This window comes from Phalangium opilio, unplaced genomic scaffold (assembly GCF_054372755.1).
Source record: "Phalangium opilio isolate 3A_F unplaced genomic scaffold, DU_Popi_V2 ptg000032l_1, whole genome shotgun sequence".
In the NCBI taxonomy this organism is placed as follows: Eukaryota; Metazoa; Arthropoda; class Arachnida; order Opiliones; family Phalangiidae; genus Phalangium; species Phalangium opilio.
In genome coordinates, this window is record NW_028324159.1 from 1943488 (window position 1) to 1960752 (window position 17265).

The window sequence follows — 17265 nt, forward strand, 5'->3', positions numbered from 1 at the left end:
AGTAGGATTCATACTATTTACACAAGGAGGCCTGACTCACTGGGTGAGTTTAAAGCTGGGCCTCCTCGCGTAAATGGTATAAATCCTCCTAGTCTGTAAACTATGCAACCTCAGCAAGATCAAATTTTCAAATCTAGCTATATAGCCAGCCATCTATCTATTTTTAACATAATTTGAATTAACTGATCGTGATGATTTAAAGTTAAATAATTATATATTGCTAATGTAATTTTATTTAATTTAGATAGTAAATTTAATGATGGTAATTAAGGGTTTCACGAGAGGGTAGAATTTTTTTAAAAATTCAGTAACACATTAAATATCGAATAAGCTGCCGTCGAAAAAAAATTTCCTCACGCGCTTCCTTTATCCAGGTTTTTACTTTTGTGCGTTTTAGAGGTTCTGCAAAATATAGGTCCGACCCTGGCTGGCTGAGCGTCCCTTCAACCCCATTTTTAATTCTAAAATTGTTTTAAACCAAAAAAGATAAATGCTTTTATGCATATAATAATAATAAAAAATTCATTAACTCTGAAAAACAACATGCTTTCGCACTTTTTACAGTTATACAGAGTTTACATTATAGCTATACCATTTAATTAATATATACAAAGAAAAAATTAATTTCAATAAAAAAAATAAATAACACAGTGATCATTTTGCAATTCGTCTGATATAAATATTAAACTCATAAAGACCTTATTTGGTTCATTTCCATTACAGCAAGATAGTAACAAATAATCAAATTAATTTGACCTAAAAATTTAAAAATTTAAAATTCGCCTACTATTAGTTTCTAAATTTAAAGAGCTAATCTAGTTCGTTTTCATTAATACTTCTTTTAGTTTCCTCTTAAATTTTTGTTTACAAGGGCTAAATAAATTTAACTCATCACCTAACGTGTTTGCTCTTTCCTGAGCTCTTTTGACACTATGTAGTCTTGATTTATGGGGGACGTAAAATGTATGCCTTTGTCTTGTCTCAATAATGTTAACTTTAAAGTTTAATAATGGGGTAAACTCCAATCAATTTACGTTTTTATGTATTATATTATGCAAAAACATAATTTCAGTGTACTTTAATCTAATTGCTATGGTTAATAAATTCAATTTTTGTAAAATTTCCAAATAATCGTATTTTAGATTCCTGAAAAAGTATTTGTTAATCAACGAATTTACGTTGGATCCTTTCCATTTGCTTTACTCCTGTTTTGGAGCAACCACCCCATATTACTGAACAATATTCTATTTTTGGACGGACTATTGCTGTATATAATTGTGAAAAAACTGTTGCATTTTTTAGGTTTCTGGCTATTCTGAGGATGGCATAAAGCGTTCTTAAACTTTTGGATACTGTTTCCGCTATATGTTCATTAAAGTAAAGTTTGGCGTCAAGTAAGCAGCCCAAGTCCTGAGTTAGATTAGTTCTTGTAATTTCTGTATTATTGATTTTGTATAGGTAGTTAAGGGTATTAGTTAGGTAATAATAATAATAATAACCTTAAAATAAATTTAGTTAGCCTAGGCAAAACGTTTTATGGCCGGGGCCATCTTGTTTGCTATAATTTTCGAGAGGAACGTAGCAGACTGCACTTCGTCTTTGCTAATGGTGGTTAAGACTAACATTTTGCTTGGTGTTGTTGACTTTACTCGCCCGCTCGGACCGATTCTACATCCATCCCATTGCCCCTCTCTCTCTCTCTTAGAGCTAACTCAGCACGTCGGTATATAGTCCCTTTTGCTAAAAATTACCCTCAATTTATTTGAATTCTGAAATAGTGCAGTGAGATGAAAAGCGTGAAACCCTTACTGTTGACGGGTGACTGGCTCGCGGGACAAACTAATAGCCTCATCGTATATATATGATGTGGTTAAAAATAAATTGGCAACAATGGTGGTGAAGCAATGTTACTATGGAAGAAAAATATCAAGTGGAAAGTAACAGGGAAAAAACTGCAAAATATATTTATGTGACTTATAATTTGAAAATTCGAGTAGCCCCAAAAAGGCTTTGGAACTACATGATTTCGACAATTTGATTTTAAATTAGTTTTGTCGTCACTGTTTTTGGTTTTCGTTTCGCCAAGTTTTTTGTAGAGGGGACGTTGGAAGTTTTCACCTTTTTCTTCGCTGGCTCCTCAAGTGACTTTGGCTCTCTTATTTCCAGTGATCTGAATTGCGAGAGTCAATGATTTCTGACAGAAGACATTCCTCATAAAAGAAACGAAGCTTGGGATTGCTCTCTCTCAGTAACAAGGATCTGGGAAGATTCTTTCGATACTCAGTCCTTTTAGGATCCAAATAACAAAGTCACAATAGTTTCGCTTCGTTATATGTAGCTGCCCCTGAATTTGATGAAAATAGTCGTGATTTCTTTTGAATTTCAGCTGACCATTGACGATGCTTGAACAAAATAGTTTTTTTTTATTTGGCGCGTCATGGGGGTGACAAAAACGGACCGAATGGGGACATTTCATCTCTAAAATACCATCGTTATCCACCAATGCATCTGGGGTAGCGCCCAAACAACCCATATCGGTGTCAATGAAAATTCCACTTTTTGTCACCTGTTTGTTAGAATGCATATTGTATTCTTCTATCGCCTTTTGTTCTTTTCTTTTGCCCCATTCAACCGCCAAATTTGAGAAAGCTTTCGGGTATAGAATTGTTTTCACTAAATTTCGGTATAATGTTTGCGGCCTTCTTTTCATTATTTTTCCAAAATTAGACGCTGCAATTCGATTCTTTCGTAACTAGTGTCATTCCTCGCCATTAGCCTGGTCTTTGGTCCTCTTTTTGATAATATCTTGTTGCTCCTAAGTTAGGCGGAAATTTCCTTTCTCCTTCTTTCCATAGCATCAGGGACCATATCTGGTTTTTCTGAATTTTCTCCGTAGTTTTTGAAACCACGCGTCTCATGATTGCGTTCTTCGGCTTCTTGGCTTTCTTTCATCTCTCTTATACGTTTTTCCAGGCTCATTCGTTCTCTTGTTATTTTTCTCCCTCGCATTTCGACTACCATGAGTTTTAATTGTGACGCAAGGGCTCTCACTGGTCACAGTTTTCATAATTTTTGCATGCCAATTTCTACCTAGTTGAAATTGTAGCGCAGCTGCGATGCAACGCGTGAAATAGGATCCACGTCTGTTGAAACATATATGGTTTCCTCCAACAGTTTCTGCGACCAAGGACATGAAGTTTTCCGCCAAATTATTTGTTTCGTTTTGCAAAAGAGCCGTTGCTAGGTCCTGCGCTCTTTGCGAAGCGTTCTTCAGTTTCATTTCTAAAGCTGGGGTCAAGAGAGAAAACCTATCTGGACCCGCAGACTCGCAGAAATAGGGACGACAATTATCGTGCCGACCATAAACATGGAAGTAGATATTTCTAATATCTTGCCTTAGAATTTCAGCGTATTTATTTTGAAGAGAAACAACTTGTTTAACATCACCATGCAACTGTATGGTGGTGGCTTTTAGTTCCGCGGCGACGTGGGCGATAGCCCCTCTCATAGCTTTCCCCATTCGAACTATCCTCGATGTTGTCAAGGCTTCTGGGTGAAATTTGGCTATAGCGTAAAGCTTTGATCGGTAGTTTCGTGTCACGTGATTGGCGCACTCGCTTTTTTTAATTTTATCTCCGTATTCCACTTTTTCTTGAAGCTTTGAATGTACAAATGAATCACCATCCCCTATTACAGTTCTGCATAAGTGAATCATATTACAGCTCCCTATAAGTACTGGACGTAGGTTATGCTTTTTTATACAGCGTTTTCTTCCAAGACATCCAAGCCCGCCATCTATAGCTCAGTTTTACAAGTATAGTTTTCCCATAAACCCAGATCTTGAGTTAGGTTAACCTACGGAAGTTCCGGTTGATGATAATGGCTGTCAGTGTCGTGATTAGTGTGAAGCTTATTATCGCGTTATAATTTTGATTTAGAATGCCTTATGTTAGGATCAATGTAACTATTTGCAATGGTTGCATGCCCACATTAAAGAGACATCTGAACACGATCTATGTGATATTAAAAGCACTTAACCGTAAGAAACTAAAAAAACGTTTTGTAAAACTGAAAAATATTGACCAGCATCTTTCGCAAACGGAAAACGTTAAAGCATTGAAAAAATTTGTCACACTTAAAAAAGGAAAACAAATTTCTATGTCGACGCACATAACCTTTAATTATTAATAAATCGGTCCAAATATCCCCGCTAACCTTTAAATCGATCGGTAGAAGCTTAGCTCAGTGCTGTACTGTACTAGGGATACATTAGAAATATTCTAGCATGATGAAGGCTATTTTGATAATTTTAATTCATATTAATTTCCTTTTCAACACAAGCGTTTAAAAAATACCTATAGACCGCCAATTATTTTTTTAAATCGGAAAAATAAAGTGGACTTCCACTATTATATTCACAACCCAACACTTTGTATGGAACAACTTGTTTCCCTCCGCGCTCTTCCCTCTCAAACCTTTCCTCATTGGCTACCAGCCTACCACTTACTTCCGTTTGCTTCGCCCGCTTATTAAAAATTAATTTCGCGCCAAAATCATTCCTCTGATTTAGTTCACAAATTCGCCGCTGCGTTTCGCATATACCCTTTTCTCTTCAGTGCTAGGAGACAATGTTGATGCACGGCGATGTTATATCGTCCAGTACTTCTAGGGAGCTGTAATATGATCCACTTCTGGTATGCCAAATCAAAGTGCTAACAAATAATATATGCCGCTTGCTAACGGCACCTTTATTGTTTTGTTTTTGTAAATAAGATAAAGATCCCTTTCATTGGATAGTTTTTCAACCACCACTAATTGTGGGGCATCTTTCAAGGAAGACTCTGGTTTTTCCTTCGGAAAAATTAATGGCAATATTTTTAATACATGCTTATTTTTTGGAAGCTAAATAGTTTTTCTTACCTTAGATATGTTTATCATGGAAAAAGGCCCGCTTTTCCTGCCTCTGCCCCCTTGGCTTTGAGCCCCCTTTAACCAGTGGGGTTGCGTTTCAATTTTTCTCCAAAAAGATGATGAGAGCTAATGTTTCACTCAGCTCAACGCAATCTTCATCGTCCTTTCAATTAGAATTATTACCCGATGAACAAATAAGTTTGAGTTATAAACTCAAATATTACTATTTGCAAAGCTTCTTTCAAAATCGCTGATAGCTTTGCTATGTTTTTTAAATGCGTTGATTTTGAATCTTCAACCTTCAACAGCATATTAAACTCAGCTTCATGCTAAAATAGAAGTAAATTATTTCATATGGATATTGTCTTATTTAAATGCTCTTATACAACATACAAGGCGTATGTCCATAAAGTACGGAAATTTGTCCAAAAAGGCCTCAAAAACCATATTATTTTTCTATATCCAATTTCGTCTCTTAAGAAAAGGCTGGCGATTTAATTTTAACATTTTCGGTACATCTGGATTGTCTTCATGATATTCTGCATTTATTTGTGTCAGAGCTTCTTCGTACGGTATATCTGATGTTTCTTCTTTTTTTTTCAAATTCTAAAATTCTATGCTGAATGCCGCGACTCGTGTATTTTTTCTCTTCTTTGTGGGCTTTTGAATTTCACTTTTGTCTTGTGGATGGGTTTCCCGCCGCTTCTCAAGCCATCTAATGTGTCGGATTTTTGCAGATAGCCGGTCTATAAAGTAACGCTAAAAGGCATATTAAATATATTTTAAGTTCAACATTATTCCAATTAATCGCTGTCTGTTTGCCCTATCTTGTTGAACTCACCGTTGCATCATGATTCTCATTTCTCTTGACATCTATGCATGGGTAATTTTTGTAAAGCAAATTTGCAGCAGCCTGGTATTCGGCGTGCGTTCTCATTTCATAATTAAGAAGTAGCCCATATGCCATTTCCTTAACCAGTTGGTCGTAAATGGCCATTGGTTTTCCTTCCATTAATTTTTTTATTGTATAGTCAGAAAGTTTAAGAAAAGTGTACAGTAGGCTAATAGGGTTTCGAGTTAAAAGCTGTACAGAAATTTAAAAACAATTATTATCACATTTAAGAAAGTATAGCAACAATCAAAACCAGTATGGATTTAATATAAAGATAACCTCACCGAGCTAGTAGAGGAACTTGACGAGGTGCAGTTATTTTCTGTTAAACAACTATTCGCTAATGCAGTTTCAGTACCCAGGTGGGGCGAAATCTGTGCGCAAGTTTGATGAGTTACGTCATTTTCTTCGAACTCCAACAGCTCGTAGCCAAGGATAATGGATGATACATCGGAAAAAATGACTGGGATATCTTCCAAACTTATCGACTGTAAGAGCAGTAACTTGTTTATCTTATGAACAGGAGTGAGACTTACTTTAGAATATTCTTCACCCACCATGGAATTAAATATGCTTGCCTCGGAGCTTTTCAATTGGTATTTTTCATTTCTTTCGAGAAGCATTAACAGCTCTTTGTTAACTAGAGAAAGTGTTTCCCAGTCATCCACTTCTGCTGCATCTGATTCTAAAACCACAGTGACTCCTTCACTCGTTCGTAGACCAAGCTTTCCACATGCTAAAAAATAGAAATAAATGTCTTAAGACTATTCTACAGGGCCGGTAGGCCCTTGTAGATATGATATGACACCCTTCCGTAATGTTAAAGAAAAAGTCACACCTTTTAGGGTTAGCGTCCCATAGAAAAAGCATTAAAAAAATTTCGGTTTTTAAGGAAATTGAGACAGGCCATACGGAAAAACTATACCGAAGTTAGTTTTAGGAATGCTTTTAAATTAACAAGCATTTTTTAAATGAGAAACTTACCTGTTTCGATTTTTAATTAATGAATTCTAATTTTTGTAATTTAACTAATTAAGATAGTACGTCAAAAAATTACTTTTGGGTCAGAAGTCAGCCTAACCTCCTAGCGCGTTTAAACTTATTTCCCCATTTTCGTTCTCATTGATAACTAGAACGGCCTAGCTTTTTGCGTGCTAACAAGTTACGTTGAGAAATTTCAAACGTTTGCTTTTATGTGGAAAATTCCTAATTTCATAGCAGACGACAGTAAGGCAACTAAAATTAATTACTTTGGTATTTCATCCGAGCTTGAACACCTTTATTTGGATTTGCTAATTACCTATAACACCCTTAAGAACAAATACTTTGTTATCAGGTCGAATTTTCAGGTAAATAATTACAGTTAATAGAGGTTTTTATATCTTTTGAAGTAAGTTTTTCGACGTTCTTTACGGCCAAGGCTTAAGTTGTATTTTAGCTAGTCTATGAAATTATAGTCTTTATAGTGTCTGTCCTCTTCAAAGATTATTAAAAAGGCTCATTTCCAGCTCTCATTTGTTTTGGAATTCTTTATATAGTCTGCTCCGTTTTATGCTAGAAACATTTCCTAACCAGGCTAACCACAGGTTTTTTTACTGTATTTACCATGTGCGCTTCCAATTTGAAGTCAAAAAATGGCATATTTATTCAAATTATTAAGGTGTTGAAATAAAGATAGTGCTTTTCACCCTTTGAAAAGATCGAGAACTTCAAAATACTACTGGAAAGATGACAAAAAGTTCAATGTGTTTTCCTTACGGCAGTTTTAAGAGTCGTCGTGTTTACGTTAGCGCAGTTAATTCAACATTCTCATTTGAGGTATACAAGGTTTCATTATTTGTTAATCTCACTAAAATGCTACTAATTGTGAAGGTGTGTGATATAATTCCTGAAACTCAACCAACGTAGAGGATCAGATCATTCATTTAAACAATTTCTATACTATTGAAACAGTCAGTATGTTATGTTACGTTAATCATTCTAAAAACTATTTGTTACCAACAGTGGATTTTGTTAATATATAAATATAACAGTGGTGCTGGTTAATCCAGGAGGACAGTGTCGTTATGTAATTTAATTAGTCAAATAATTTCCATGTTTACATCTGCGCAGATTTTTCAAACGTAACCACGTGGGAAACGGAGGATTATGTTGTTCACTATTTCCACAGTTCACATTGCCGTTTGTTTATTTGACTAAATTGCTATGAATTGTTTAGGTATTTAATTTAATTACTGGTATTCAAGTCAAAGTTGCCAAAATATAGAATCACATAATTCATTAACATATGTTATAGATGATCTTTATGTTACCGAAAATTTAGCACGGGGTGTGATAAAAATTGAACGCAATGTGTTGGCAAGAATGAAAAAACTTTTCTGAACTTTACTATAAAGGTAATTTGAAACTCATTTTATAAGCTAAATCAACACTGCCAAACCTCAATCCTTCATAAATTTAAACTTAATTAAGTATAATTAGCGTGAATTTAAAGATGAAATGTACATATTTTGGATGAGAACTCGAGTAGCTTAAGATTTAAACTGGACAAGCTGTTGGTATAGCCCCATGTTTTCTATTTCACACTTAAGTTAATTTAAATTATCTTTAAAGTACATTAATAGGCGCGAAATTCGAAAGTGTAGGGTAAAATAAGATTCAAAAGCTCCACTAAAAATTGCAATTAAAGTGAAGTATATATTGAAAGTCATTTTATAACCTAAATGTACACTGCCGAAACACAATCCTACGTTAATTGTCACTCAATTAAATATAATTAACGTGAAATTAAACCAAATATATTCATTTTTCGGATAAAAACTCAAATAACTTTTAATCTTATTTAAAACTACCCAAGCCATTGGTAAATCTGAATGTTTTCTATTTCACACTTAAGTTAATTTAAACTATGTTTAAAGTACATTAACTGGCGCGAAATTCAAAAGTTTTGGGTAAAATAATGACTGGCAAAAATGTTAAACTTCACTAAACGTTGCAATTAGGGTAAAAAATGCCAATAAATTATACTTTTAAGCTATAACCTGTGATAGAGGGCGCTAGCCTCTCCATATTTGGGAGCTATAGTTTTCCCTCTCTTATTCCTTTGTTTGTAAAACAAACCCCAGTAGCGTGCCTGCCTCCACAGTAGTAAGAACCTACGCTGCTCCTAATTACAAGTCTCTTGATAATAAAAGATTATAAGATGTTATAAACGGACTCTTTAATAAGTATTAGCCCCTCTTAAGTTTAGACTATAATTAGTTAGTTCAGTGATAAACATTAGCTATGAGATAAATTTAGTTATACAACAAATATAACAATTGGCGACGGAGATTCAGTCGAACCTTAAGCCTTAGCTCACGTTTCTCCAACATCGAACCGTTCGACTCCGCCAACTGTGATTGGCCTACGTACATGGAGCGGGTGGAACTTCTCTTCATCGCGCACGATATTGCCGCAACCAAACAGGTTGCCACGTTCTTAACGTTGTTGGGTCCGCGTACATACACGTTACTGCGTAGTCTCACGGCTCCGGAAGCGCCGTCTAGTAAGACTCTTGCTGAACTAAAAAAGAAACTCGGTGATCATCTGTACCCTTAGCCTCTGCTCGTCGCGGAGCGTTTCCGATTTCATCGCTGCCGCCAATCGTCCTCTCAGCCCGTATCTGCTTTCGTCGCGGAACTTAAACAATTATCCGTCCGCTGCGATTTTGGCACGAACCTCGACGACGTTCTCCGAGATAAATTTGTCTCGGGCCTTGCCAATGAAGGTATCTTAAAACGCCTTTTATCCGAAAATGCCTTAACATTTCAACAAGCTGTAGACATTGCTGTATCTATGGAAACGGCAGCCAAGGATTCAGTGGAACTACACGCTTCTACCGCTTCCAGCGCCGTCAACGCCCTTCACCTTCGCGGTCGCTCATCACCTTCACGTCCACAACGCTCTCTTCCGGCGTCTTCGCCCTGGCCGCACCCTTCTCGTCCCGGCGGGAATGCTGCTGGCCGACCAGCATGTTTTCGTTGTGGGGGAAGTGACCATACAGAAATGGCTTGTCGTTTTAAACGAGCGCAGTGTAATCGTTGCCACCGCCACGGACACATCCGTAGGGTTTGTAAATCTAACTTACCACAAAATGATAAAAGACGTACTCACAAGGGGAAGAAACCTGCCCATTCGCTTGACTCGGAAGTGCCGCAGGAGGTTTCCGAACCAGAAGACGACGATTCCTTTCGGGGAAATCTTTATCACATTCACTCCGATCGTCCCGGTGAGGATTCTCCGATCATAATCGACGTAATGATCAACAACACGCTTGTCTCAATGGAATTGGATACTGGAGCCGCAGTCTCCGTACTTCCTAAAACGCTATACGACAAAGACTTTGCGCATACTCCCTTGACACCAACGAAAAAGAAATTGTCTACTTATACTAAAGAAACCGTCAAACCACTAGGAGTATTATCAGTTTCCGTTCGTTACGGTTCGCAAGTAATCCAAGAATTACTCTACGTCCAAGAAGGTGACGGAACACCGCTCTTCGGAAGAAGCTGGCTTTCCAAACTACAACTAAATTCGAAACAACTAACTTCACCTAAAGGTCAAGTTTCGCTTTTGGCACTCACTGAACATCCGGATAAACTGAAGGTTATTTTGGAAAAACATAAGAATGTCTTTAGTCCGCCTATTGGCAAACTGGCTACCTTTGAAGCCCACCTTCACCTACGAGAAGGCGTTGTACCGAAATTTTGTAAAGCACGTCCAGTTGCGTATGCACTTCGCTCTAAAGTTGATCAAGAATTGGAGCGCCTAGAAAAGGAAGGAATAATAACGCTAATAGCCTTCAGTGGTTGGGCTACACCAGTCGTACCCATTGTTAAGCCTAACGGCTCAATCCGACTTTGTGGGGACTACAAAATTACGGTTAATCCCTCGTTACAGGTTGACCAACACCCTATGCCCAGGATTGAAGAGATGTTCGAAAAATTGTCAAAAGGAAAACGTTATACCAAAATCGACCTCAGTGAAGCCTTCATGCAAATAGCAGTTGACGAAGACACAAGTAAAATATTGACGATTAATACCACTAAAGGTTTATACAGAGTCAACAGGCTAGCATACGGTATAGCCTCTTCTCCAGCGATTTTCCAAAAAGCACTTGAGCAAGTTTTGTCAAACTTAGTTTCCGCCAGCAATTTCCAGGATAATATCCTCGTTACCGGTGCAACGGAAGAAGAACATTTGGATAATCTAGAGAAGGTCCTTCAACGATTAGAAGATTTTAACCTGCGAGCCCGTAAAGACAAATGTAAATTTTTCGTCGAAAAGCTCGAATGCTTGGGACACATTATCGACGCTCAAGGCTTACACCCAAATCCTAAGAAAATAATGGCTATCCAAAACGCGCCCGTACCAGTCAACGTATCCCAGTTGCGTTCATTTTTGGGTCTCATCAATTATTATGGCAAGTTCATCCGCAATATCAGCATGAAATTATATCCACTCCATCAACTTTTGAATAAGAACACTCCCTGGAAGTGGACTGTCGAATGTAATGACTCCTTTGAAAACATCAAGAAAGAATTGACTTCCGATCACGTCTTGATCAATTATACTCCGGAATTACCGCTCATTCTCTCTTGCGATGCCTCTCCTTACGGCATAGGCTGCGTTCTAGCCCACCTAATGCCGTCAGGCCAGGAACGACCGATCGCTTACGCGTCCCGAACAATGACAACAACGGAACAAAATTACGCGCAAGTGGAAAAGGAGGCCTTGTCTATAATTTTTGGAATTAAGAAATTTCATTCGTACATCTACGGCCGTTCGTTTACACTGTACACTGATCAACGGCCCCTGACTAAAATCTTTGGTCACCATTCTGGTCTACCCGTTTTGGCTGCTTCCCGTATCCAACGTTGGGCTGTAATGTTAGCGGCCCATGACTACACGATTAAATACAAGCCTGGGTCTGCACATGCAAATGCTGATGCTCTTTCGAGACTTCCTCTACCGATTACGACTTCGGACAAGTTAGATGGTGCCGATATCTTCAACCTTCACCAAATCGCCTGCCTACCGATTACTAGTCATGACATCGCACAGGCTACTCGCACGGATCCAGTTTTATCCCGTGTTTTGGACTACACCTTGAACGGTTGGCCTCCATTACCGAAGGAGGAGGTAGAATTGCAGTTTTATTTCTCCAAGAGAGATTATCTTACCGTAACCCAGAATTGCTTGTTACGAGGAATGCGTGTTATCGTTCCGGCCAAGTGTCGACCACAAGTGTTAGAAGAATTACACAGAAACCACCCAGGTATTGTGAATATGAAATCAATTGCCCGCAGCTACGTCTATTGGAAGGGAATAGACAAAGACCTGGAAGCCCAAGTTAAATCCTGTTCTGAATGTAAACTACTAAGTAAAAATCCCGAAAAAAGTCCTCTGCATCCTTGGATACACGCAGATAGACCTTTCCAAAGAGTGCATATTGACTATGCTGGCCCCTTCCGTAACCGAATGTTTTTCGTCGCTGTCGACGCATAATCGAAATGGCCCGAGGTTTACATTTCAAACACATCTACAACTGAACAAACTATCGAGTCCTTATCCAATATCTTTTCACGTTTCGGATCGGCTGAAACTCTCGTTAGTGATAACGGACCATGCTTTACCAGCGCCGCATTTGAAAATTTCACGAAACAATTGGGCATCAAACACATATTCTCCGCTCCGTTTCATCCATTCACCAATGGACTAGCGGAAAGATTCGTCCAAACGCTAAAGAAGGGACTCAAACATTCCCACCATTCCACATCCCTCCAACAACAACAACTGGATGACTTTCTTCAGACATATCGTAATACGCCTCACGCTACTACCGGTGAAACCCCGGCGAACATGTTTTTAAAACGTACTCTACGAACCCGGTTGACACTACTTAAACCCGATATCAACACGACGGTGCGTTCACATCAGACGAACCAAGTCCTACGCCGTAACTCTACTAGGGACACGAATTTTGATGTAGGAGATAAGGTATTTGCGAGAGATTACCGCACCCAAAAGCCTGGCTGGACACCAGCCAAGATAATTGAAAGAACAGGTCCATTGTCCTATCGAGTAGAAACCCATGAAAACATGATCTGGCGGCGCCACCATGACCAGATCATAGATCGCAACGCACCTGTTACTTTACCAATACCATTACCGGCTTTAACGGAACCTGAACAAATCTCTTCGGAACCAATCATTGAACAAATACACTCTCCCTTGACTCATCCAACAATGCCACGACCAGTAGTCACTACCGTTACTCCGATTCGGCAAAGCCGTTCGCCTTCACAAACACCGCAACTACCTCAAGAACATATTCAAGTGGCTACGCCAAAGCTTCGACGTTCCAAACGTCAAATCAACCCTCCCAAGAAACTCAATCTATAATTGACTCTAGAAACTAATTCATTGATAAATCATTTGTTAACGGAATATCAGTTTTAAGTTCCTATTTTGCATTCTTTATTATATAATGATAATATTATATAATGATAATATCACTCATTTTGTTCACGGACTTTAAAGTTTAAGTTCCTATTTTGAATTTGTATTTCAACCATTTTGAATTTGTATTAACTTCTAATGTAGATTGGGAGGAGTGTGATGTTCATAACCTGTGATAGAGGGCGCTAGCCTCTCCATATTTGGGAGCTATAGTTTTCCCTCTCTTATTCCTTTGTTAGTAAAACAAACCCCAGTAGCGCGCCTGCCTCCACAGTAGTAAGAACCTACGCTGCTCCTAATTACTAGTCTCTTGATAATAAAAGATTATAAGATGTTATAAACGGACTCTTTAATAAGTATTAGCCCCTCTTAAGTTTAGACTATAATTAGTTAGTTAGTTCAGTGATAAACATTAGCTATGAGATAAATTTAGTTATACAACAAATATAACAAATCCACTCTTTCCTTACCGCGCTCAAATTAAGATTAAAACATCACAAGTTTTTCGCACAGCCACAGATGTTTCCTATTTCACTTTCAAATTAATTTAATTCATCATTAAAATACATCGAAAGCTCTTACATATTTTAGGGTAATTGCAATTAAAGTTAATATTTTATCGAAACTTGTATCCACACTAGACAAACCGTTAAATTAAACTTAATCAAGTATAATTAATGTGAAATCAACCCAAAACACGAATGTTTTTGGGAAATTCATGGATACCTTATAATTAAACTAACAAATTATAATTAAAACTACACTTATCTTACACTCAGCCTCCATTTTCCTGTTTAATTCTTACACTTAAATAAATTGTCATTTAAAAGCATTTTTCCCATATTGAAAAGAGAGCCATTGAAAAGGAGCGAAACTTAAAGTTTGGGGGGGGGAGGTGTTACAGTATTTGTGCCTTTTTAACAGGAGTATTGTTACAATTTTAACACTACCAGACTTAGAAATAGCACACGTCCACTGGTCCAAAACCAGTTTAATAATTGCTTGGACCAGTTTTTTGATGGGAATTGAGGCGGGACCAGTTTAAAAATTCAAGCTTTCTTCCAATTTCTACTCTTAACTTTTCTCTTTCAAACACAATAAACCGTATCACTCTAGAGTTTAGACCCAAATAAAGGGCTTGCCAAGTGGTACCAGCTTTTGGTAGTGGTATTAAGTTAGATTTAAAACTACGCGGCAGTCGGCAGTCTCGGCACGATTGGAATTTTGAAGTCTCGCAGAGTCAATTTAGTCAAACCTATCCTTTATGGTCAAACTACCTTGAACCTTCTCGCAAGTGGGCTAGCGCCTATATATATCATCAAAAAAACTTTACAATGGGGCCAGTAGAAAGAATATTGTGGTAAGAGTCACTGGTCCTAAGGACCAGTTTATTTTTTATAGACGTTAGGGGTCACTAATCCTGAGGACCAGTTTATAAGACCACGTATTTCTAAGCCTTAACAATACAGACCTTGTATTTCTAATGGGACCGGCAATACCGCAACACTGAGCCGAAAAACCAGGATGGTAATTGGTTGGGCCTATCGGAAGAGGACATTGAAGCACCAAAAACATACCGCGGTGTCACGTGTCGAAAGTCAAAGCAACCTTCACCACTATAAACCCAATGACCCGCTCAATCTGGCAATCTTTGAAAACTTTGAGGTACTTCCGGTCCCTTTTGATATACAGGGTCTTCAGCGTAGCAGCTAAGTAGTAGAATTATAGCAGTTAGTTTCGTTTCCTAGCAAAATGCCAACCTATTCAAACCAGGAAAAATTGGACATGATGTTTATTTTGGGTGAAGGTCGCAGTAACGTTCAACTAAAGGCAGTGCTTTATGCCGAACTGTTTCCACACCGACAACATCCGGTGCGAAGCACCTTTGCCGACATTGGCGAGCACCTTCGTGATTTCGGTAGTGCAAGATCGTGAATGTAGAAGAGACTGTATAGTCTGTAATGAGGATAGAGATTTTGACATCGTAGCACGTTTTGAAGCCAATTCGTGCTAATAAGTAATAATAGAGCGGTGGAACAAGAAGTTGCACTAAGCCTTTCTACTGTTTGTGCCAGTTTACAATGGCATCACTACCGGCATTATCATACCCCTTACATCATGCCTTAACGGACGAGGATTACCTAAGACGGCAATACCATTAGTCTTACCAGGCGTCATGAGTTTACTGCTTGCAAATGTATTGCAAGACATGGATAGTCGACTGCCTCAACCATAATTCTAGAAACGTCGAATATTTTCGTTGATGTGTTTACCAAACAGTTAAGAAGTTTAATTTGAGGCCCACGTTCTAAGACCAATCGTAGGACTGTGCTTTAAAATATTTTGTTGTGTTCAGGCATATTCTCCAGTATTCTTTTTGTAACTTGTCACTAGCATATAATAATCATGAATTCCAGACATTTATTTACACGCTGTATAATTTAGTATGACATCAGCCGTTGGCAGTATTGGGGGTTATACATAAAGGAAGGTGTTGGTCTGATCTCGACCACACTGTATATGTATAGAGTGTACGAAACAAATAAACATTTTTATTCTATATTTTATATATTGTAATTTTTAAACTTTATCTTAAATAAAGTACAAATTATATGCTTATCGAAACCTATGTTTTTTATATAAGTTAAATGTAATTAACGATACATAAGTTCTTCTTCCAACCCAAAATGTATGACGGTAGAGCTAACATAATTATTCAAAATTTAATTACATTAAGACTGAAGTGACAGATATTATAAAAAAACGTCTTGGTTTGGACCAAGACCGAAAAAACAAACGATATGTGTGAGGTTTATCAATTGGCTGAAGTTTCAGATATTGCAATTTTTTTTTAGTTATTTTTATCCATTTAATCCTTAAAAAATATAACTTATTTTACTGTTAATCGACCTATTCCCTCTAAATTAATTGAAAAAATTACATATCTACGCTTTTTCAAGAACAATTACATTTTCCGAAAACATTTTATCATGAAATTAATTATTTTGAAGGGATTTCGTGTAAGCACCTTGACGGACATAGATTTAATTGTTGCTGGCTTGACAAATTTTCAAATTTGCACCCAAAAAACTTTAAATCTGTAAGTTGCTAAGAAGACTGATGATCAAAAATCATGATAATTTAAACTTATTTTGTTCAGACTAGTTAATAGACTAAATAACTAATGTCGTCTATTTAAGACAAAGCAACATCGTTTATCCTGTGTGGTTTCATTTAGTATAGCTATCTGTAACACTGGACAAATATGATATCAGTATATAACCAAAGGTAAGGGTTAAGATTGCATAAAAAGAAATACGTTTCAGTACCAATGGCTTGTTATATTCATCTCCATTCATTACCAGTTAAACGAAGAAGGTCACACTTAACTTAACCCCCCCCCTGCCTCCATTTCCCCAATATATAAAATTTTACAATCACCAGTGGTTCCAGTGTTTTGGGTTATCTGAGCCGACGCAATACACCCAGCAAATATTACCATATAGGTCGAAACCTTTTCACGTGACATTAGTGAACGGTACATGACTCTCCGGACTTGCCCGCCAACCTTAATAACCTAAAACTATAAAACGTTCGTGTACAAGAATGATTATTGTTGTGGCTTGACACTCGCTAGCGCCTGAAGGACCGATCACTCAGTCCAATGGGTCTCGTACATAATCCCCCTGGACATAATCCCCCCGGACAAAATCCCCCTATTTTGGATTTGCCAAGACTTTTTCCCCCCGATTTTAGACGTGTTTGTACAAAATCCCCCCAGAGAAAACGTCCAGGACAAAATCCCCCAAAAGGAAAACTGTTCAACAAAATCCTACCGAAAGGATCATTTTATTGAAAATCCCCCAGATAATAGGCATTTAGAAGTAAAGGTAAACGGAAGCCCAAATCCAAAGATTATCTTTAATAATAATGCAAAAGTATAATTCACAAGAGTGAAA

At 37.6% G+C, this 17265-nt stretch overlaps 1 protein-coding gene across 1 annotated transcript; it reads left to right on the forward strand.

The window, feature by feature from the left end:
* Positions 1–12706: 12706 nt before the first annotated feature.
* On the forward strand, positions 12707–13249 carry LOC149684749 (uncharacterized). Its single transcript, XM_089870970.1, has one exon. It carries the CDS (start codon positions 12707–12709, stop codon positions 13247–13249), a length of 543 nt encoding a protein of 180 aa, XP_089727096.1.
* Positions 13250–17265: the final 4016 nt, after the last annotated feature.